The sequence below is a fragment of the Xylocopa sonorina genome, chromosome 1, assembly GCF_050948175.1.
Source record: "Xylocopa sonorina isolate GNS202 chromosome 1, iyXylSono1_principal, whole genome shotgun sequence".
Taxonomy (NCBI): Eukaryota; Metazoa; Arthropoda; class Insecta; order Hymenoptera; family Apidae; genus Xylocopa; species Xylocopa sonorina.
This window is the reverse complement of record NC_135193.1, coordinates 1,830,203-1,853,007: the sequence shown is the minus strand read 5'-3', so window position 1 is coordinate 1,853,007 and position 22,805 is coordinate 1,830,203. Positions and strand designations below refer to the sequence as shown.

The window sequence follows — 22,805 nt, the reverse complement described above, 5'->3', positions numbered from 1 at the left end:
TAGTCTCCATTTTAGAGGATACAATGATAAGAAGTATATGCAAAATGTGAAATAAATTGAACACTGTAATAAATTTAGATACATTTTAAGAGCTAGTATTAATAATTTTATCTTTTTAGCAGCACAGATACATGTAAATATATATGTTCTTGAGCTTAAATTTATAAAAGAGAAATATAAACTCCATAGTTCAAACAGACAAAAAATAGAATGAAGGCTGTAAATATATTTTATTTATTTATTTATTTATTTATGTCACGTGCAACTCTGAGAGTTAGCGACTACAATTATATACAGTTATATTGTTACATATATATAGACATTATTATAATTGAGTATAAGAATGTTTTTAATTTAACAGAAAAGATTTCAGTATATAATACAGTGGCTTCACTATATTGGATTAAATAAATGAATGTCTTTTAGAAACTGTAAGAGATTATTTAGTAGAGTTGGTCTTGTAAATATATTGAATTTGATACATAAAGAACATTTATATCTATATAACTCTAATCGCAAAAATGCATACCTATTTTCATATGATTATAAACCGAAGCAGTTTTAATGTTGTATCGTTATCAAGCACAACTTTTTCATTCAGTTTTATAATATTTTTAATAAGTATTTGATGAGTGTGTGTGTATGTGTTGGAGCGGGCAGAGGGCGGGTGGAGGGGAGGGGGGGGGGGACACACACACATATAATTTTAGTGAAAATATTGTACATGCTCTTTTGCTTAATTTTGGTGTAGCAAATCTGCATTTAAATTTTGCATATTAAAAGTACATTACACAATAAGCAAAATGGGGGTTTTATTCATTTTTATTTCCGTTCATTTTGTTTGTAATGAATTAGGATGTGCGAATTGTAAGAATACGAAACAGTAAAATATGCCGGTTTTAATTATTTTTGATTATTAGTTCGTGAAATAATAAGCAACTTTACGATAAATATATACACATATATAACGTATAACGAAAATAATTTCTATTTCTATAGAGTAAAAAAATACGTTTACCTTGATCTATAGTAAATTTTATAATTAATTTATATTCTAACGAAATTGCAGATAAAAACGTGATATTTATTAAATTTAAGTAATTTTCTAAATAATTCATATATTACATATTATAAAAATTTAAGCTATAGGAAAGAACAAATATATAATTGCTTAATTTAAATTAAATAGTATTGATATTATATATGTATATATGTAGTGAAATATTCTATACAAATTAGAAAACTTATTAATGCAAGTAACCTTATTAATGCGTATTTTATACATTATAAGTGAAATGAATATTTTTATTGGCATATAAATATATTCGTATGTATATAGATACCTGCAATGTAATAAATAATGTAAAGTAAAAATAAATAACCAATTGAAATACGGTATTAAAATATAATTACCGGAATTCTTTTCGATATTAACTTCTCATTATAGGGTGTCTATTACGCGACAGTTAAAAAACAAGATTTAAATGAAAAATCTCAATTTGGTGTATCATAAGAGATTAGGTGAATTTAAATTTTTGAAGTTTCTTCCGATAAAGCAGTTCCCTCGAAGGCGGCGTATCGCATCGACGTCGACGCAGATCGATAGCTCTACTCACGGTATGAATCTACAGTATCCTGAGAACGTTCACGGTAATTCGTCATCCATTTCTCTAAACAGTTGGCAGAATTTGTGCGTGCGGTGTGCGCTAGTCTGCCGACGGCGTCCGTTCGTAGGAAAGAGAGAAGATACTGAGCGAGGATTTTTGTCAAATTAAAAGGAAAGCGACTCGATATAGAAGAATATCTGATAGTTAAGGAGAAGGAGGATTAAAAGGGTCAAGGGTAATAAAGTGGTAATTCAGCTGCGGTTAGGATCCTCTGACCCCTTGAACTCCCCGCGGGATTTTTCTTTCCCGCGAGGTGAATAACAGTGGCACAGAGGCGAACTGCCCCTGACCCCTCCTCGGGAGCTTCGCGCCTCGGCGCCTAGATCGTATCATAAGGAAGGAGAAAGAAATTGCGGAAGCGGGGAGGTTAAGAGGACGGCACGAAAGGGAGAACGCGCCGTCCATCACCATGAAGCTCGTTGACCACGTGGTGAGGAGCTTCAAGGTGGCCAAGGTTTTCCGCGAAAACTCCGATCGCATAAACAGTATTGACTTCTCACCAAATGGGGATACGCTGATCTCCTGTTCAGAGGACGACCAAATAGTGATATACGACTGCGAGAAAGGCACTCAAGTGCGTACAGTCAACTCGAAGAAGTATGGTGTAGATCTAATCCATTTTACTCACGCGAAGAATACTGCGATACACAGCAGCACGAAAATTGACGATACCATCCGCTATTTAAGTCTACACGATAACAAGTATATCAGATATTTCCCAGGTCATAGCAAGAAAGTTGTATCGCTCTGTATCAGTCCTATAGAGGATACGTTTCTTTCTGGTTCTTTAGATAAGTCATTGAGACTATGGGATTTACGTTCACCCAATTGTCACGGTGTTATGAATGTTTCTGGACGACCAGTTGCCGCGTATGACCCTGAAGGTCTTATTTTTGCAGCAGGCGTCAATTCAGAGTTTTTAAAGCTGTACGATTTGCGTAGTTTCGACAAGGGGCCATTTGTTACATTTAAACTATCTCAGGAGAAAGAATGTGATTGGACGGGACTAAAATTCAGCAGAGATGGCAAAACCATCTTGATTTCTACAAATGGTAGCACGATACGTTTGATAGATGCGTTTCATGGTACACCGTTACAAACATTTGCTGGTTATTTGAACAATAAAGGAATTGCAATCGAAGCCAGTTTTAGTCCAGACTCACAGTTTGTATTCAGTGGATCCACAGATGGCAGAGTGCACGTATGGAATGCTGAGACTGGATACAAAGTTTGCGTGCTTAGTGGAGATCATCCTGCCCCAGTTCAGTGTATTCAATTCAATCCCAAGTACATGATGTTAGCATCTGCCTGCACCAATATGGCATTTTGGTTACCTACTGTCGATGAGAGTGCATAAAATGAATGCAGAAAACGCTGGGCAATGCTCGCGAGAATTCATCTACTTTTGTGCAACAGAGAACTGAAAATGATATCGGTTCAAAGAAGATATGAGAACAGACAATTCTTGGGTACCTCAAATGAGCAGAAATTGCATTTACATTATATGTACAAAGTGAACTAACCGACGTATGAGACGCCGGTGCTGGAACGAACCCAAGAAGAAAGAAAAACTATGGTTACAATATGTTATCTAGGAGATCGGCCCGCTTGGCTCATTGGCTAGCTTCGAGTATGTCATGCACTGTTTATGTATTCTGCCACATTCATGATCTTTATCATTGTACACTCTGTGGCACAACGAATGTGACCATCACAATATTTAAGGGCCGTGACACATAATATCACATCTATCATTTTTTTAAGTATACCACAAATATTGCTAATATTTGGATACATCATCTTGTGTGCACGATTCCTTCTTGTGTACCTGTGTGTTGTATAAATAATACAGGATGATCTATTTGTATACTGCAAAAAATATTACAATTTGTATATTGGTAATTGGACATTTGAGCAGTTAACAATTTTATTACAAATTAAAACTTTGATTCTACCTTGACAAAGTCAAAAAAAAGTTAACTATTCAAACTGTTTTGATCTCTATTAAGAAAGGCAACAAAATTGGTATGGAGTACACTATTAATAAAAGGTCATGTATTTGTATATTTTTGACATAACGTGCTAACTTGAAACGAGTTCGAAAAAGCACAAAGAGAAAAAGAAATGATACGGCAATATCGAAAACAAAGCGAATTTTATGTGTACACATAAAATTATACGCATTACATGCAAATTCAATTCCATAGTTTTGGTTGACAAAGAGAAAATAACAATCGCGGTTACTAATATCGCGTATGGAAAATTTAGTTACAGTCATATTATGTAAAGGCATATTCAAGCAAATTGGTTTCATTAATTAAATTGCCCAGTGGCCGTTCGAAATTGGAGATAATAATTTTTAATCTCATCACGAACGGAAATTCATCATTCGAAATTGAAAGATGATGCGATCGTCGTTGAGTGCAGCAACAATAGATATCGAGCTTATTTATTATGTGTAATAAACATGTGAATTATGTTAAATAGACACTTTATTGACGGCAGTAAGGTATCTCGTGTTTCTACGACTTCCATGCGATAAAGGTATAATAATTCAAAAAGTATACTGCCAACGTTGGCACTTATGTTATTGTATATGTATTAATTCTAGATATGGTATCTCGTTTTTAATCTACATGCGTGGAACCGGCGGGCCGGGTGAGAAAACATTCGATGATGGTAGGAAAAGTGCAGTTAAGTCTAATCATTTCTTACAGTAGGTTCGTCGTAAATTTTAACGTTTGCGTCATCGTGATACCGCATCTCACCATAATAAATCAGCAGGTGCGTTGGAATGGGCAGGCAGCGAAGCATAAAAAGAGAACCGAAAAATATGAGAAAATGATAAATTTGACAATCCATCCTTTTCATACGATCTATAATTGTGTCGGTTAACTAATTGCTTTGTTCAATTTTGTACAAGTAAATTCGTACATAAAAGATATCGAAATTATATTGTTTATTTGAGAAAAAAAATTCTGATGTCGCGAGAATTGAGTAAAAGAAATGTAACACAAGGTTGAGTGTAACATATATCCACGTGCTTGCGATACTTTGCTCGTGTACATTCTGTCTGTTCAATTATGCAGCCCTGCCTTCATCATACGTGTATATATTATATTCACAGTGTCCTGTAGAATTTCTAGGCGGTTTCCTTAACATACCTTATGGAAGGAGTAGTAGTTACAATATTCTATATGAAAAATGAGGGTGTATGTGTAATATGTATGGTTGTGTTACATATTTGTGTATTGTCTATTGATTCTACGATGGCGTATATATGAGCGAATGTGTAAGTATGGGTGCGTCTTTATATGTAACGTGTTTGCTTGTACATCTTCGAGTTCGGCGAGCTCTTCAGTGCATTACGTGTGCGTCGAATGTGTGCGAGAGTTCGCCGCGTTTTGTAAAATAGTATTTTTCTAAATGGCGAAACAGTGTGCGCATAGATCGCGATCTATGTCAAACAAACTGAAGGAATACGATTGTTATTTAAAATAACATGTGTTTTGCAATTTGAATAAAAAAGCAAAAAAATAAGAGGAGAATTATACACCGAATTTAATAAGCAGATTGAAGTTGAGATTTCACTGAGTACCGATAAAACAGGATTTCGAAGGAATCAAATGGTCTTGGAAAGTACCTCGATCGATCCACGTACATATATAGATTAAACATTCTCATACTGCCAACTATAATTGAGTAAATATCCAAGCCAAGTATTTCTGTACAACTCGTGTAACATGCGAAACACTGTGTTCCCAAACGGAAAAAAAGCGATAATTTGTACATATTCTAACGAGTTAATAGCAGAACATATTATTTGACGATGAAACGTTCTACTGAGAACGGGGAAAACAAAAATCGATTTAAATAACGAGTCACATCTCTCAAACAATCATATTTTGATTTGAAGACCGTTTTCACGTTTAAAATGTAAATCAGGGGCGTAAATAAATGTTAATCTCTTCTGATCAAGATTCTTAAAAATTATCGTAACATTTTTGTGTGCGTTTTCGAGCGCGCATGTATGTGTGTCTGTGTGTGTGTAAAATATAAAACTAGGATAACACCTTTTTTAAATAAACATCAGTCTTGATTTATTGACCGTGCATTTTCATTTTATTGTCCTTAACGAGGATACACGGTCGATGAAGACAGCTTTAATGTTACGCGAGTCAAGAATCTTCTGCTGTTCAGTATCGTTTTTAACTTTTATTATGCACGACGGTTTGAATGAAAAAAATAAGAAAAAGATATCACTTCTAAACTACGCAACTTTCTGTTTACGCCCCTGTCGTAATCGCCGATCTGTACGGTCACTTAATATAGGGATTTAGAATTAATGGAGTGTAAGGAATTTTATTAATTTAAATGAGAGATCGTCTTGTTGCAAGATGCTTCGTTAAAGTAATTCGATTTACGTTTAATTATTATGTATTTAGGAAACAATATACTTTGAAACGTTCTAGTTTTTGAGATTTCAGAGTCCCTACGTTAAGTTTTCGTACGGGATAGTCGTCGATGCATTTTTGTAGACGAAACATAATCATGTTCAATGCTAATTTTTAATAGAATTCTACATTATGTTTCGCAAGAATTGTAAACTGAATAATTAACACCTGTTATACGTAATAGTGCATTATAAGTGTCTTAGAGAACTAGGAACATACGAACGTTGTCGTTATAAAAATAATACAAAATTCAGTTGAGACTGACGCTTCTTCCAACTGTAATAGAGTACGTACATTTTTAACGTTTATATTCTATAAAAGAGACAGTACTGCAGATCTTCCATTTCGATCATTTTTTTTTTATCATCACAAATGTTAAAACAATAATTAGTACAAATCCTAGTATTTTCAATGTATGTATTCCTAATTTTTCTCATCGTAAGTTATATAGTTCTAATTATGGCTTGTGCATGTTGCGGGTATGAAGCAAATAAGTACGATGTAATGTATATTGTGCACTTAAGCATTTCATAACGAAGAAAGAGAAATATTTCATAATGCACACATTTTGTGGAAAAAATTGATGACAACAATTTGTTTTCTGAAGAAACAAAACAAATGTTATGTGATTGCATATGTCTATGTTCCAGTTCGCTAAGTCGAAATAGCAATTAACACGAAAAGATGAATTTTCTTCGACAAACGTTAAAATGTAACAACATATCAATGTTTTTATTACGAAATTTTAATTGAAGGAAATCCTTTCAGGTGTATCTATAAAAAGAAATTTTCTGTTTTATAGATCGATGTAATCACTCTTTGCACAGATAAAAATTTTTTATTTCGCTTTAGTAATTTCAAATAAAATGCATGAAATTTTATCAAAACGAAAAAATTTTTAATAAATAACTTTTTGTATATTAAAATTTAGTCTCTTATCATTTCATTTCTATAATCATTTTTATCAACTATTTTTTACCGATACCAGATTAACAGGATATCAAGTTAACCCCAAACAGATAAAATATAATTTTTAATTTTTTACATGTATTTTTTTTTTGTACCTTTTTGTGGATAACTGATTATGTTCAGATTAATTTCTGAAATCATTGAAAATATGACGATGTCAGATAGCGATGTTAATCACAACAAATTACACAACACATGTGTTCACGTCATTATGTTAGTATAGTATAAGTATAATTTTGTTTTTCACATAATAAATTTACTACTTATGCATCAGACATATTAATTGTGCAAATAAGAATATTTGTTCATCGAGTTATTATTTGAAAAATTTCTTTAATTTTTTGTAATTGTCAATAGCAATTATGCGATATAAACGGAGGGTATTAAGAATTACAGTAATTTCAACATGTATATTGTAAATTATGGAACAGATGTTTAAGAAGAATTTAAATAAAATAAAAAATACTTTACAATTAAAAAAATTTGGTTATAATTAAGATTGAAATGCATATCTACAAGTTATATAAAGATTTGCTATTTTCGATAACAGAGTGATACATAGACATGTCTCACGCTTGTTATATCACAGATTTGATATAGTAAGTGCAAAAAAGTTATTAGCTTAAGAAAAATATCCAATGCATTTTACATGATGCAAAAAACTGTAGAAGGAAAAGATTTTACAAAATATATGACTCGCTAGCCTCGTAAAATCATTTTTTATAACTTAATAGAACAACAACAAAAAGAAATATTTCTTAATCAGAATGTTATTCGTCTATAGTCCTTATGTGATATAATTGTTTTTCGTTTTCAGAAATGGAAACCGGTGCTCCTGACATTAAATCTCGGCCTGACATAGTTTTTGGAAATGCTATTACTTGTTTTAGATTTTCTGTGTTACATAATAAACACATTAAACGGTCCAACCCTAAAAAGTAATGTATCGTAGTTATATTTGGACATTATCGCGAACATTGTTTAATAACGTAATAAATATTGTATATAAAATACCTATGGCAATTCCACCATGCGGTGGAGCACCAGATTCTAAGGCGTCAAGCATGTATATCAAGGATAATTCGTCTACATTTAGCATATTTAATATTTGTTTTTGTAAATTCGCATTATGAATTCGTATCGACCCACCTGCGATTTCGGAACCATTCATAACTAAATCATAATGTAATCCTCTAACCTGCAATCAACAAACTTAATTATGCATTTCACATATTAAAATATCATTGGTAATTTATTTGTTGTAACAAAACTTCATTTACTCGAACCAATTTTATTGCAATAGTACTCAAAAATACTAATTTGTAATTTTAGTCTGTCAACAGGATCGCAAAAATTGTGTTCAACTATAATAGGAATACCTTTAATGGATTCTCTGCAAGAAATTGCACATCATCTGGATGAGGTTGTGTGAAAGGATGATGCATTGTTTTCAAAGAGTTTGTTTCAGTATTAAACGAGAATAAAGGGAAATCAGTAATCCATAACAGTTCATTTCCAGCAGTACGAACTTTTTCATTTTTATTTTCTAAGATATCTGTAAATGCAACACGTATCTTCCCCAATAGTGATTGCTGTAATTTTTAATATTATAACATATATACAATAAAGTTAATATGCATATATATTAAAAATATAATTAACAAAAATTAATACTTGCTGTGAGAAATTTTTCACCACAAGCTAAAAATAGAACATCTCCATCTTTTAGATTTAATTGTTGGCATACATTTTCCTGAATAATATTCGCTATTATTGGCGACTTGTTAGGTATTTTTGTTTGAATTAATTTAACAGAGGTAAAGTACTTGCGTTGTAGTTCAGATATAGTATCTTTGGCAGATTTTGTAAGAAAATCCTAAGAATATGTGCAAAATGTATTATAAAAGTAAGACAAATGACAAAATGAGAAATATGTAAAAAACGTATAAACATACATGCTTTTTAGAGAAAACTAAGGCATAAATTTCAAGGTTCTTATTATGTTCTATTTTAAAATTTTGTTGTAATCTAAGGTGATCAATTAACTCAGTTAATCTGTGAAGCTGAAATATTAACAATATTATTATAAATATTACTTAACAAACGTGGTTTAGAAATACAATTTATTCTTACTCGATACGGTATTCTTAAGTCTGGTTTATCTGTACCATATAATTCCATTGCATCATCATATTTCATCTGTTTAAATGGAATACTTATTTCTTCTAACTCTTCAGGCCAAGAATACACTAATAAGTTCTCGATTAATTCCATTATTCCATTGCAACTGACAAATGACATTTCTATATCCAGCTATAAATTACTAATTGTTGTTTTAATCTTATCTTTACTGACTTTTGTAAGCACTATATGTAAATAATTCATATACATATACTGAAACACATTGAAACAAATAAAAGGAAATATACTTGTGTAAATTCAGGTTGTCTATCATGCCTAGGTTTCTCATCTCTGTAACATCTGGCAACTTGAAAGTATCTATCAAAACCACCAACCATTAGTAACTGTTTAAACTGTTGAGGACTTTGTACTAAAGAATAGAATTGTCCTGGAAGTTGTGTTGGCACTACAAATTCCTGAGCACCCTACATTAAGGAATAAAAATTTAAATACTTGAAACCTAATGTTGTCTGCACTATAATAAAGTTTTGATAAATCAACATTTAATCTTATGCCAGACTCGAATTATTGGTTTATACCTATACAATGGTATAGAAATGAGAAAAGTAATGTAAAATACGATCAAAAAATAAAAGTTCAGAGAGAAAAACAATGAGTCAAGTTATTACAATTTCGCTGTACTTTTAGTATACATACCTCGGGTGTAGTTTTAAACAATGTTGGGGTTTCTATGTCCACAAAATCGCACTCCTTGATTAGATATTCCCTCATCCTCATAATCATTTTCGAGCGTAGTTTCAAATGTTTTTGTAATTCAGGATATCTTAACGATATATATCTGTATTTCAGTTGTGTGCTTTCCTTTGCTTTGTTATAGTCTCTAATAATAAATGGTAGATTTGACTTTGCCGCATTTAAAATGCTCAACGATTCCATTTGTACTTCGATATTTCCAGTTTTCATGCATTTATTTTCTTGGCCCTCCGGTCTTTTTAATACTGTACCTTCTATGCTTAACACACTCTCGAAAAACAAATTTCCAACTATCTTTTGTAAATCTTTTCTCTAAGATAATAAGTAGTTTTTTTATTCCAATATGTGTATGTATTTAGATCAAACTGATATTTGCTGACTTACGTCATTTGGTATAATGAATTGAGTAGACCCATAAGAATCTCTTAATAATAAAAATTTGGTAGCTCTTAAAAATTCCAACCAACCACACAATCGAACATGTTCTCCTACATTTTGAATTGTTAGTTCACCGCACGTATGAGTCCTTGAAACAAATTTATTAGCTGGTTGTACATTTTCTTTTGTCAACGTATATTTTTTAACAGCTATATCATGTGTGCAAGCTATTAACATAGAACAGTACTTTGGTACAAGCTGAAAAAAAATTAATTTTCACAATAATTTTAATTTTCTCTATATCAAGAGATTTTTCTCTCTATATCTCAATAATTTTAATTTTATGATATTTGCACTTACCTTTTGTTGACATAATTCCTTCGTAAATAACAATTTGGAAAATGATGTTTGTAACATGATGCAATTGCGAAACATAGTCTTTTATAACAAACAAACATATAAGATTAATGGTTAACGTACCTATATATATAATTAAAAAGTACCCAGGCAACACAGCAATTCACATAACATTTCAAAAAGCACCAACGTATTATGGTGGCGCCCCCAGGTTCCGTAACGCTACAGGGATATTGAGATGCACCAGAACTGTACGCGGTCACAGTGACCAGACACAGTCTGCTATATCTTTCTGATAAAGTAACACGTTCTTCGTTGTGTCCGTGTAATAAGCAAGAAAAGTAAATGAATATGTAAATGCGACGTAAAATGTTTTTACCGGGGTTTTGCAATTAAGATATTCGAAACGATGTAACATATGCAGGTAAAAGAATTGATTATACGATAGTAACTCCCGTTCGATTTGACGTTCCTACTGTGCGCAAAATTTCAACTTAACTATTACCTTCTTTAATAATAAGGTATCGTACGAATCGGTTGTAACATGTTTACCGTAACCATTCCATTTCATCTGGTTAACGGGAATTACGGCAGATCCTTCTGATTCATTTCTAATCACGATTCCTAATAATATTAAGTTCGAATATTGAATACCGGACACGTTACGTGTTCTGTGACAGTCATACGGTAGAACGATACACGGCGCATTTAAATATTTATCGTTTGCCATTTAAATAAGGCAACATTTTTTTTCTCCAATGTTACACATTCCTCTACGAATTCGTGATGAGATTATTGAAATAAGTAAGTAGACAGTTGTAATTTTATTCGATGTCCCTTCTTTTCTCAGGAAGACAATGGACAAGATGAGCCTGAAGAACAATCTGTTACCCTATTAACAGTTGACGCTCCGAATGATTTTATAGAACAAGATGAAAATGCTTCTTTATCCTAAAACGCGAACTGTTTCTCAAATGAGAATGGTTTAAGGCAACAGAAAGCAGCTGCTTACGAGGGTGAGGTAATTGACAAGGCAGGCAACATTCTGCCGAAGGAAGATAGCAATAAATATAACTAAGCAATAGCTTCGCAAGATCATTTGCCTGTATTTGGTAATACTGAGAAAATTAGGGAAAAACGAGGAAAAAGAACTTGGAAAAAAAAAAGACAACGAACATACTTTACATATTTTATTCATTTTCTTGAGAGTGTAATCTAGCACTCGCATTAGTTGCCCTTATTGAAAGTTGTTGGGCATGTTCAACTATCTTACTTTTTTTACTGCTCACACGGTGAGCAATTTTGGCACAGAACTTCCTGTTCTGCATCATTAGAACTTCTAATTCCTGTGAATCGCAAGACAAAATAAATGTCATTGCAAATATTGGGAAGAACGCCTGCTTTATTTTATACTTGTATATTACAACGATGGTAAATGATAGATAAATATCGATTTCTTTACTTTGATGTTGTGTACTAAAACTTTTCTAAAACTGGTTGGTAACATGTGGCATGTTTTCTTGTCATTTCCGTAACCAATATTGGGTATTAAATACTGCCCCTTGAAGCACCTGCAAACTCTGTTGTTGATACCTTTGGACTTACGCCAGTTCCTCTAAAACATCATTTTATTACCATCGTAATATGTACACATAAGTACTCCATTCTAATATCATTGAAGAACCAAGTACTGTTGTAATTTTTCTCTTCTTTACAATTGTAGGCCTATACACTGGTCGAATAGCCATTTTTGTGAAATATTAGTAGACTGACATTGCATACATAAAAATAATGCAAATTAATTAATATCCAGCCTTAGAAAAGGAATAACAATAACACTATACATATTGGCAACAATTTTTCCTTAATGTAACTTTAATGATAAATTATGTGAAAAAAAATATAATATGTACAACCAATGCTTATTCATTTATATTAAATTTATATTTTCTATGATATTCCTCGCAAAACGCCAAACGGAAAAGGTCATGTCAACTCCGCGGTAACATGTTTAACTGCGACTTATAGCCCCATCCCGCCAAAAAGTGCTCAAACTGGTCGTACATAATTATCGACAGCGAAGTAAACTACTGTGTGGCGGTACGTACATTTGGGAGAGCTTATTCAAAAATTATTACCACGTGTATTTCGCGTAAACTACTTCTTTATTTGTTCTGCGACGCCCATACACCTCCAAGGTTCCAAAAGGAATATGACGTTCCTGTTTGTATTTTTTCTAACGTTGTCCTTAAGCTAAGTATTACTAACTATCTTACATTAGAGTTACTAGCTAAGGACTAGAGTTTTTTCTTATTCTAATATTATGCTATCTTAAAATTACCCATAAGCTATTTTATTCTATTTTACCTATGCTAACTTAATCTAGATATTACTCTGTTTGATTTCTTGTTGTCGGTCGCCACAACTGTGTGGCGGTTCGTTGAACCGCCGTGGGAGAGCTTGTACAAAAGGAAACCACGTGTATTTCACGAGAACTACTTTTTATTTGTCTTACGTTACGTCTGCACACCCCTAAGGTCCCAAAAGGAATAGGCCGCTGCTTTTCATATTTTTTCTTACATCGTTCTTAGACTAAGTGCTACCAACTATCTTATTCTAGAGTTATTAGCTAAGGTCTAGAGTTTTCCTTATTCCAATTCTATACTATCTTAAAAACTACCCTTAAGCTATTCTACTCTAGTTTACTTATTCTAACTTAGTCTAGATGTCACCCTATGTGACTTCCGTCTACTGGTTGCCACAACTGAATAACTACTAACGCCATCTCTCCGGAATGTACTGAAACTAATGGCCGTTCAGTTTCAGCGCTCGTCCAAGAAATAGCGATAGTAATTCTTCACTAGTTTACTTCCCTGTCGATAATTATCTTTGATCAGTTTGAACATTTTTTATTGAGATGGGGTTCTAGAGTAGGATCACTATAGGATCTTTCTCTCTCTTACCTACAAAGCGGGAAATATTCAAAGACATTGCAATAAGACTACTGAAATATACAAGAAAATACAAGAAAGTTACTGAAATATACAGTAAATTACAATAAAACTAATATATTCTAATTTATTGTACATATTATTAGTTTTATTGTAATTTATTGTGCATTTTACTAGCTTTATTGTAATTTCTGGTGTGTATATATATATATATATATATATATATATATATATATATATATATATATATACATATATATATATATATATTTACTTATTAATAAAACATCTTTTTTTCATTTAAGAATTTCATATATCTATACTTAGAACCGATCATCAATGTGGTATCAGAGCACCATATGATCTTACTTTCTGTTCTTTGGAAGTAGCTTTCTCTACTGGTCCAAAGTAAAACTTTATGTTCCTTTCTGTTATTCTTATGTACATAGGTATAAACTATTTACATATTTTGATGTCAATCGTGTGGTATTTGAAAAGGCTTGAACGTATTAAGAAATGGTATTATTTAAATATTATTATCCGAGAAGTAAATAAAAAAATTTGTTAGTCCTTTCGATAATACATATATTTATATTTATATTTTGCAGTTACCGCTATCATTGTTAAGAACAGCTCAAAATCATCCTATGGTAAGTTCCGGTAATTCGGCATTTTTATAGAAGGAAGTATAGTTTTTAGTCAGCTATTTCATTTAATAATTTAATATCGTGCATTTTGTAGCTAGTCGAACTTAAAAACGGGGAAACGTACAATGGACACTTGGTTAGCTGTGATAGTTGGATGAATATTAATCTCAGAGAGGTTATATGTACATCCAGAGTACAGTATTGATTATAATTTCTTTAAATATAGTTCTTCATTAATTATATTCTCTGTATGTAATAGTATTTATAATTCGTTAATAGAATAAATATACCATTTTGTAACAATTAGGATGGTGATAAATTTTGGAGGATGCCAGAATGTTACATACGTGGTAGTACAATTAAGTATTTACGTATACCTGATGAAGTTATTGATATGGTAAAAGAAGATGTACAAATGAAGTCGAGAGGTCGTGGTGAAATGAAAGGACGAGGACAAAGTCAACGAGGTCGTGGTAGTGGTAGAGGTATGCATCATATATAGCGATTAAAGTATGAATATTTTATGACAATTTCTACCTTTTTAAAAGCTGAAACTTAAATATTATAATGAATATGTATTATTTGTATATTTTTGCATAGTATGCATATTCTGTAATTTTTTATACAGTGAAGTTTTCTTTTATGAACGCATAAGCATCTGTATAATTTAGAAATACTAATAATATAAAATTTTAAGCTAGTACATTTACAAATTAAGGAGAAATATTTGTAAACAGCTTTTGATAGGATTAATTTTTACAAAATATTTCGATTTTTTGATACCATATTATACATTACATATTCTGTAACTCTTTCAATTACTTTGTTTTTGTAGTCGAGATAGTAACTTTGTACGTATATTATGTAAATAATAGATTATTGCGTTTTTATTACTTTTCCATTTAGAGTAAGATGCATAGAAATTTTTAGAGATTTTTGGAATTTCAGTTTGTAATTGTTCTTGTTTCATGTTCTTATCATACCTTTCCTATATTAAAATTGGTTTATATAGTAAGAGAACTATAATAAGCATTTTTTAGATGATAAAATTAACGTTTTTAACAGTTTCTACTAGTGAATTTGAGATCTACTTAATTTGCCTTTGTTACTGCAACATAAAAGCTATATTTATAGGTACTTTTGGTCGTGGTGGAAGAGGTCCTCCAGCCCTTGGTCGCGGTGGAGGCAATCAAGGAGGAAACAAAGCTCAAAATAAAACAAGGACCAAATAAAATTCAAATATTAGTGTCATATAATATAAAATACGATATAGTAATAAATTCACAAATTTTTTAAAATATTGATATATGATGGAAATTACTTTCATTTTTTAACTTTATTTACAGAGGATGCATAATTACATTTGGATAGTGAAAAATATACTGCAAATTTTTGTACTACAAATGTATAATGAAAATATAGTTCAATTACATTCGATTAATAATTAAATTAGGATAATAACATTAACATATTATTTATAAAAAAGGAGAAATATTTATTTCATTTACACGAAGGACAAAATGTACTCTTCTTATATCTATATTTATACACATTGCATTCTTATTTACTAATCGTGAAATAAAAGTTAAATAGTTTGTACAGTGAGATAATATGAACATTATTTATTGTGGTCTTTAAAAGAATAATATAGAGTTTAGCTATAATAGTTCGATTCCGACATTTGTTCGTGAGGTTTGTCAGATCAATAAAAGGAGAGTTGTAAATTTGTTCAAAATGTCTTCTACGTAACGTGATTAGAGACAATGATAAGTGTACAGTAATTAGCGATTGAATTTTTAGTTCCTGCAATAAAAAATATTATATGAATACTAAATAAAATTTTAATAAAATCAAGCAACTGATTATACTTACTTAATTAATATTTGAAGTTCATTCTTCTTTTTATGGAATTATCGTCCTTCAACTGCAATGAAAATAAAATAATTAGATAAGAAAGTTTTAATTCTTTGTAATATTCCTAAATATGCATTCAATTTTCTGCACTTGTCAGCAGAAATCAAGATGCAAAACAATATCGCATGATTCGATTACGTTTTATCCAAGTATTTAAGTTAATAGTACTTGCAGCCTAAGGTATGATTTTTTTTTTTGTATTAAAAAGTAATCAAAATCATTTCAAATATACTATAACATATGCAAGTGAAGAAAATGTATATAAAATAATTTGAGTAACTATTTTCTTAAATTTGGTTAGTAACTGTATACATGGCACTGTACTCACTATAGGAAGCTAAATCTATTTCATCTGGTAGTTCCGTAATATTAACATCAAATCGTTCTTGAACATCGTTCAATATCTTGGCATCACTTTCATCACTAACTAACGTGATAGCAAGACCCTGTAAATGTTAGTTAAGTATTAACTCAAATTTTATGCCTATCATACCAATGGATTCACTGTTCAATTTCATCGATGTTAATCGTTCAGCTCCTGTTCAAATTGTATGCTCTTAATACTAATAAATATCTAGTTGAATAAAGGGGACAAAAGTGCTCTTTAGATCTATTAACATTGAACCTGAATCATTCAATATCAAAAGAAAATATATAATTATTTTCAACCCTGTATCTTGATTAGAGTAATAACTACGTGAACACTTCTAATTTTCAATTTTTGTTATATTTTACTTCTTAAATCGAATAAAAAAATTTTAACTACGACTGAAGAAGAAAACAGCGAACTAGTTTTTACAGCTATTAAATATAAAACAATCCATAGACGATTAAATAATTATTCCACTTTCTAACAAATAGCTAAAGATCGTGAGCTTTTGCCTTAAATGAATGAAACGTAATATACTTAAAAATAAGGAATACGTATTTTTCGAAACTTGACATCTCTATCTTTTTACGACCAGAATTTGCAACGGAAATGTTTATATAAATCTCCGAACATGTGATTTCCTTTTATTCCAGGTTGCAGATACCTTTCAGAATTTTTTCAACCCAATTTAATAAGCAAAAAAAAAAAAAAAAAAAAAAAAAACCGAAAAGCCGGAAGTTACCTTATAACTCTCCCCTCTGGACAGGATAGAAAGTTGAAATTTGATGTATGTTTCTTTTTGATACCCTATCAAATGGATCAGGCTCTTAATTTGATCTAAAGGCACTTTTGATCCCTTGATCTGGTTAGATCCTTTAAGAAATTTATAGCAAATAGAATTGATCGAATCTAAGAAATTGGAGTCTGAACTTGGAAGGCTTCAATTATTAAACACTATTCACGTATTAACCTTGGTACCGAAACGACCAGCTCTAGCTACTCGATGTAGATATGTGTCCGAGTCTTCTGGCATATCGTAATTGAACACTATGTTTACACGCTCAATATCCATACCACGTCCAAATAAATTTGTAGCTACAAGAATTCGCTGTAATAACGAATATTTGTTTTTAATCATTTCGATATAAATAAGATACAACATATTCTAATATGATATTTACTTTTTGAAAATCTTTGAACTGTTGATACCTCGATAACCGTTCTTCTTGAGTCATACCCCTGTGTATACCAATTGCAGGAAAATTCTGTTCCGTTAAAAGTTGCGCCAACGCCATACACCTTTGTACAGATTTTACAAAGATAACAACCTATAAAATAATTTCAGATAAAACTTGTAACGATATAAGGAGAAAAATAAAAAAGTTCGTGGGTGCTGTATAGAAACATTCCACTGTATAATAACGGGTACGATTCGATTGATCTGTAGACAAACCTGATTGAATTCAAGTACATCAAGTAATTCAAATAGCTTCTTGTTCTTTTCATTTTCTTTTAGTTTCACATAATGTTGTTGTAGACCGTGCAACGTGAGCTTCGCTTCATCGTCCACATAGACTTCCATGGGCTGCGCAAAGAATGTTTTTTACAAGATTATCTATTTTACCTTAACGACAAACATACCTTGATAATTTCTAGAATCAATATAACAATTTTGTTGACCTAACATATGTAAATAAAACTTCAATATTATGATTGAAGCTTAAAATGCAATGAAAAAAAAAGTATAGCTAAATGATTATTAAATCTTCAACAAAAACCATTAAAAAAAAAAAAAAAAAAAAAAAAAAGAGAAAAAAAAAGAAAAGAAAAAAAGAAAAGAAAAGACGTTGAAACATAAAATGTATCTTAAATCATAAAAAAAACGAAGATTAAAAAAAATATGGAGCAAAAAATGATGCGAAATAGAATATTCTTTGTACAGATGTCCCAATTTCTCCCGCTTCCTTGATAATGGCAATTTTATGTCAAATGACTACAAATAAAATGCATTAAATGGTTTCGAGAATTGTCTCGCTTGAGCGCTCATTATCTTTTTTGCATTTATTTGTCGATCGGATTAGTCATTACTGGTTACATACGGTCCGGCGACTTCCATCTCTGAGCAGTGCCAACAACGAAAACTCAGCAGTCACCCCAACAGAACTAAGAAGGCGCACCCCATGAATGTTCTGTGTTCGCACATCCGCTGGCCATTCGATACCAAATCTCTTCTCCCAAATTCCGGTATATTCGGAATATGTCCAGAATTGGCCTCGAATAGTGTTGATTATTGGCTTATATTTATCACTAAATTTAACCGCTTCTGGGATACATGTACATTTTTTTAACATCGCGACTCAAATATTTCATGATTCGTGATACACAAACTGATTTACTGTTTTGTTTTCACGTAGAGATGGACATGATACCAAACTATGTGTTAACACTTCCATTGCTGTTCAATTTCACTCCTACGAATCAATTATTGACCTTCACTAGCCTTTTTTTTTTTTGCAAAGTACTAAAATATGTCGTTTAGGTTACAGAGAAGACGAACGCGAATAAATTCTAGAACAATGCCACCGTTAATCGCTGGATAATCCTAGCTACCCCCTATTTCCCACATATCCTCTTGCATCTTCTTTCTTGCGCTCTTCTGTCTTCAGGACGTCTTGAGGTCTTCTTAGCCCCCCACCCAAACAAAAATCGTTCTCAACGATGCTCTAAGTTAATGCAAAAATCTATCCCTCCCATTACACCCATTCGAAACTAAATCATTTGCCCGTTGATATTCTTTTTTTCACCTATCCTACCCCCAATATCAGCCAACATTTGCGTAACGTTATTACCTGAACATCGTGTTTAACTCTGGCAATTTTAATGTGCAGCAGATAATTTAAAACGATTTTAACATCGAAGATTAGAATTAAACCTTTTTTCTAAACATTGCCAACATCATGTTGATTATAGCCCAACAAATGATTTTAAATGGGGGTATTGTTCTTTTTATGAGCAGATATAGATTCATCCGTTAAGTGGAGAAAGCTCGGTTACATTCCAAGTTGTAAAACTTGGTCTTTCGATCGAAGACACCGAGGAACGTTTGTGTTATTTGAATTTCAGTGTCACTCCTTCAAAGTGTTGTCTCTAACTAGCCTAACCCGCGGGTGCGCCGTCAACAATATTTAGAGTATAGTTTGAGCTTTGTCCTGGGTATGAATACGGGGCCAACGAAGTAGGAGCAATCGAAGATCGTAGTGAAGAGGAAGATTTGTTAATTACATCTTGCATAAATTTTTTGCAGACGGGACGTATCTCCTTGGACAATGTGGCGCTGAACATCATCACTTGTTTGCCGTGCGGAGTGCTTCTAAATATCTCCTGTACGTCCCTGCGCATATCTGAAAACAAGTTAAATATTACATTTTATAGAATAATTGCTTGTATAATTTTAGAACAATTTGTTCCCAACATAATCAATATAGGAAAATTAGACATGGCTTTAGTTATTGTGGCAATAAACAAAAGAGCATGTTATACTTTGATCAAAAGCTTATGCATTAATGTAAGAAAGGGGACAAGGAAAAGGGAAGGAAGAATCGTTTCTTCCTGGACCTGCTAGTAGACCCACCAATAAGGCTACCCAGCAGGCCCTGGCTTAGATGCGAGGATGTTAGAAACAAGTCGGAAATTTTATTACATGGAAAGGAGGACGAAAATAATGTATTTATACATACCTAACAGCTCGAGCATTTTGTCACATTCGTCTAGTATAAAGTGCTTCAAGTGTTTCAGATTTAATTTTTTATTTCGTACAAGAGCAAGGATACGACCTGGTGTACCAACAACAATGTGAGGACACGTATTCTTTAGAACTTCTTCGTCTTTTTGGATCGGCAGACCACCAAAGAATACTCCAACCTAATAATGTAAAATACACTGTTTTGTATAAAAGTTACTTTACCTCTGACGTAAAATTAAATTTTGGTAAATATAGTCTTCGTCAGTGGTGAGTAGTGGTGATAAAAAGTGTCATCATTATTTTGTAAGATAATTATTTATATTCATCATATGAAGACTTTTTATGTATTACAGTTAAATGCAATAAACACGCGTTACATTCACACAATTAACTTACCTTTACATGAGGCATGTATTTGCTAAATCTTTCATATTCTTTGCTTATTTGAAAAGCAAGTTCTCGTGTGTGGCACATGACAAGAACGTATACTTGATTTTCTGTTAATTCTAGTTGTTGCAGCGTTGCCAGTACAAATACAGCTGTCTTTCCCATACCAGATTTTGCTTGGCACAATATATCCATGCCAAGAACAGCTTGAGGAATACATTCGTGTTGTACTGTAGAAACAGTATTTACATAAAATTATTATCTACTTAATATAAAGAAATAAACACTGTTTTATGTAACAAATGATCAGTTGTATAGATAAATCATTCATATATGATCTGTTGTCCCTATCAAATATCATCATTTTATAAAAATAAAGTATTTTGTATACAGTTATACATCCTTTAATAACCCTTAATAAAATTATTTAACAGACATGATTGCTTTGAAATGAAATGTTTGTAACGGTTCGAAACTGGTATACAACAAATTTTTGATTAATGGCTCCTTTATTTTCACAAAATACTCCCCCACTTTCTTTAAATGGAATAGCAGATTAATGTTTGTTTATTTCAGTCGTCCGTTTAAGGTCAATTTATTATTATTACCAGATATTAAAATATTTTCTTATAAGTTTTATTGCATGAATATAAATAAATAAAATATTGTTACCTTCAGACGGGTGCTCGAAACCACAGTCAATAATTGCGCGCAAAATTTCTGGTTTAAGAAGGAAATCCCTAAATCCACTACTATGGATAGACACATATGTGCCCTTTACTTCTTTCTTAGCAGGTGCATCCCTGCTTCCGTCAACTAATTGTTCAGTCTGTTCTTCATCCTCATAATCCAAGAGATCATCGTTATCCGCCATTTTTTAATTGTACGTCACTACTAAATTATTGCTAAAATTCAGAATATTGAAATTAAAATATACATAAGAATACAAACAATAGATAACAATATATATTTATAATAAGATTTTATAAATATATTTTCAATGTTATAGTTACAGAAAATTTATTGAACGTATAACGAATGCATTTCAGTTTGTATTTGTAACACCATCATAATAATTAGCAAAGTAATACTTCATTATTAAAATATAGTACAAAAAATAACATTTCTCGATACATTTAATCATTCATATTAAACGTTCAATAACTTTTTTGTTATTTTTATTTAATTTGAAAATTTTTATTTAAAATTGGAATGGTTTAACATTTTAAAAATGCATTATCTGAAAATTGATAATTCGAATATATACGTAGATGTATACGTGTATATATATAAGTATGGTTTGTTTACATTTCTGTTATTGAGTGGATGTAAAAACGTTTTTGCATGTATTACAAACAAGCGAACCTATTTCAACACACTTGCTTTTAATAATAACGATTTTGTAGAAACTGTACACGTAATGTAACCGCCATTTTAGTGACGCCATACATCACTTACCAATGAAAGATATTAGTAACGTCGATTAAGTGATACAACAAAACTTTCATTTCGTTATTAATCATTCGCGGTTTGAAAATTTAGATGTGAAATATAGGCGTGCATCAATATTATCATAAACTGTAAACATTACGTTTTAAATTGGTTCACGTTTTCAGCATCATACGGTTATAAGATAAACATCCGTGCGACATTAAATTTCCACGGTAAAACGTTCGTTAATAATAAAACTAACACATGTTAGTAAAATTCTATAATATTCGTAATGCAATTGAAAACAGTTTACAGATGGATTAATTGTTAACAAATAACTAAATCTGGATTACAAAAACCTCTCACTTACCTCTAGACACAGCTTCAACGATCTGACGCTCGCTGCCACTAGAGTCGATACGTTTATGGAACTCTTGTACCGGTATTCCGGAAGACTCGTGGCGACATCTACAAAAAATATTTCACAAATTATATATATTTTAACATACATTAAAATGTATTTTATAACAGTATAAATAAAAAATTGCACTGCACTTTACTCGTGCACCGTCACTAATGTAACAGTTAACATTGCATGTGATAATCTCGATATGATTATTTGTAACTTCTGAATAAATTCGGC

At 31.6% G+C, this 22,805-nt stretch overlaps 6 protein-coding genes and 1 long non-coding RNA gene across 10 annotated transcripts in view; 3 read left to right on the top strand and 4 right to left on the bottom strand.

Moving 5' to 3' along the window:
* Positions 1 to 1,659: 1,659 nt before the first annotated feature.
* Positions 1,660 to 3,548, top strand: Wdr82 (WD repeat domain 82). The gene has a single exon (XM_076908045.1). The coding sequence runs from the start codon at positions 2,077 to 2,079 to the stop codon at positions 3,022 to 3,024; it is 948 nt and encodes a 315-aa protein (XP_076764160.1). The 5' UTR covers positions 1,660 to 2,076; the 3' UTR covers positions 3,025 to 3,548.
* Positions 3,287 to 6,227, bottom strand: LOC143431373 (uncharacterized). Of its 2 annotated transcripts, none has more exons than XM_076908057.1 (2): positions 6,125 to 6,227; positions 3,287 to 3,536 (listed from the first exon to the last, which is right to left on the bottom strand). In XM_076908057.1, exons 1-2 carry the CDS (start codon positions 6,218 to 6,220, stop codon positions 3,303 to 3,305), a joined length of 330 nt encoding a protein of 109 aa, XP_076764172.1. In that variant the 5' UTR covers positions 6,221 to 6,227; the 3' UTR covers positions 3,287 to 3,302. The 2 variants fall into 2 exon arrangements, with proteins under 2 accessions (XP_076764172.1, XP_076764181.1); XM_076908066.1 differs by lacking the exon at positions 6,125 to 6,227 and adding an exon at positions 3,623 to 3,981 and having other exon boundaries at positions 3,480 to 3,536.
* On the top strand, positions 3,598 to 5,495 carry LOC143431381 (uncharacterized). Its single transcript, XR_013102704.1, has 2 exons — positions 3,598 to 4,211; positions 4,279 to 5,495. It is a non-coding gene; the product is annotated as an uncharacterized LOC143431381 (long non-coding RNA).
* Positions 6,228 to 7,699: 1,472 nt separating the features above from the next.
* Positions 7,700 to 10,813, bottom strand: Asprs-m (aspartyl-tRNA synthetase, mitochondrial). The gene is made up of 10 exons (XM_076908092.1): positions 10,724 to 10,813; positions 10,370 to 10,621; positions 9,929 to 10,297; positions 9,520 to 9,696; positions 9,224 to 9,403; positions 9,046 to 9,153; positions 8,769 to 8,966; positions 8,470 to 8,682; positions 8,105 to 8,288; positions 7,700 to 8,021 (listed from the first exon to the last, which is right to left on the bottom strand). The coding sequence occupies exons 1-10, from the start codon at positions 10,796 to 10,798 to the stop codon at positions 7,861 to 7,863; spliced, it is 1,917 nt and encodes a 638-aa protein (XP_076764207.1). The 5' UTR covers positions 10,799 to 10,813; the 3' UTR covers positions 7,700 to 7,860.
* Positions 10,814 to 11,782: 969 nt separating this feature from the next.
* LOC143431774 (large ribosomal subunit protein eL32-like) overlaps positions 11,783 to 22,805 on the bottom strand; it is a 310,021-nt gene continuing 298,998 nt past the window's right edge. Inside the window, exons 2-4 of the mRNA XM_076908714.1 lie at positions 12,373 to 12,488; positions 12,183 to 12,335; positions 11,783 to 12,066 (exon numbers count right to left, since the gene is read on the bottom strand). Of these exons, the coding sequence (XP_076764829.1) occupies positions 11,911 to 12,066; positions 12,183 to 12,335; positions 12,373 to 12,468 (405 nt within the window). The 5' untranslated portion in view covers positions 12,469 to 12,488 and the 3' untranslated portion in view covers positions 11,783 to 11,910. The remainder of the gene's footprint in view (positions 12,067 to 12,182; positions 12,336 to 12,372; positions 12,489 to 22,805) is intronic.
* Positions 14,126 to 15,767, top strand: LOC143432694 (U6 snRNA-associated Sm-like protein LSm4). Of its 2 annotated transcripts, none has more exons than XM_076909523.1 (5): positions 14,126 to 14,190; positions 14,280 to 14,321; positions 14,413 to 14,493; positions 14,626 to 14,803; positions 15,453 to 15,767. In XM_076909523.1, exons 1-5 carry the CDS (start codon positions 14,188 to 14,190, stop codon positions 15,548 to 15,550), a joined length of 402 nt encoding a protein of 133 aa, XP_076765638.1. In that variant the 5' UTR covers positions 14,126 to 14,187; the 3' UTR covers positions 15,551 to 15,767. The 2 variants fall into 2 exon arrangements, with proteins under 2 accessions (XP_076765638.1, XP_076765637.1); XM_076909522.1 differs by having other exon boundaries at positions 14,413 to 14,511.
* On the bottom strand, positions 15,790 to 22,611 carry Hel25e (ATP-dependent RNA helicase 25E). 2 transcript variants are annotated; one of them, XM_076909521.1, is made up of 11 exons: positions 22,533 to 22,611; positions 21,404 to 21,636; positions 20,741 to 20,961; positions 20,340 to 20,523; positions 19,885 to 20,003; positions 18,056 to 18,187; positions 17,784 to 17,930; positions 17,573 to 17,710; positions 16,561 to 16,678; positions 16,191 to 16,242; positions 15,790 to 16,121 (listed from the first exon to the last, which is right to left on the bottom strand). In XM_076909521.1, the coding sequence occupies exons 2-10, from the start codon at positions 21,603 to 21,605 to the stop codon at positions 16,229 to 16,231; spliced, it is 1,275 nt and encodes a 424-aa protein (XP_076765636.1). In that variant the 5' UTR covers positions 21,606 to 21,636; positions 22,533 to 22,611; the 3' UTR covers positions 15,790 to 16,121; positions 16,191 to 16,228. The 2 variants fall into 2 exon arrangements, 1 of the variants encoding a protein (XP_076765636.1); XR_013103055.1 differs by lacking the exons at positions 15,790 to 16,121; positions 16,191 to 16,242 and adding an exon at positions 17,345 to 17,475.

Coding starts and splice junctions, on each gene's coding strand:
- LOC143432694 (XM_076909522.1), top strand. Junction 14,322..14,412: donor CAGCTCAAAATCATCCTATG/GTAAGTTCCGGT, acceptor TGCATTTTGTAG/CTAGTCGAACTTAAAAACGG. Junction 14,804..15,452: donor AGGTCGTGGTAGTGGTAGAG/GTATGCATCATA, acceptor CTATATTTATAG/GTACTTTTGGTCGTGGTGGA.
- LOC143431373 (XM_076908057.1), bottom strand. CDS start 6,220: ATGATTATGTTTCGTCTACAAAAATGCATCGACGACTATCCCGTACGA. Junction 3,537..6,124: donor AAAAACTAGAACGTTTCAAA/GTATATTGTTTC, acceptor TATTTTTTGCAG/TATACAAATAGATCATCCTG.
- Wdr82 (XM_076908045.1), top strand. CDS start 2,077: ATGAAGCTCGTTGACCACGTGGTGAGGAGCTTCAAGGTGGCCAAGGTT.
- Hel25e (XM_076909521.1), bottom strand. CDS start 21,605: ATGGCGGATAACGATGATCTCTTGGATTATGAGGATGAAGAACAGACT. Junction 20,004..20,339: donor CAAAATGCTCGAGCTGTTAG/GTATGTATAAAT, acceptor ACTTGTTTTCAG/ATATGCGCAGGGACGTACAG. Junction 17,931..18,055: donor ATGTACTTGAATTCAATCAG/GTTTGTCTACAG, acceptor ATTATTTTATAG/GTTGTTATCTTTGTAAAATC.
- Asprs-m (XM_076908092.1), bottom strand. CDS start 10,798: ATGTTTCGCAATTGCATCATGTTACAAACATCATTTTCCAAATTGTTA. Junction 9,154..9,223: donor ACTTAAGAATACCGTATCGA/GTAAGAATAAAT, acceptor TTAATATTTCAG/CTTCACAGATTAACTGAGTT. Junction 8,967..9,045: donor TAGTTTTCTCTAAAAAGCAT/GTATGTTTATAC, acceptor ACATATTCTTAG/GATTTTCTTACAAAATCTGC.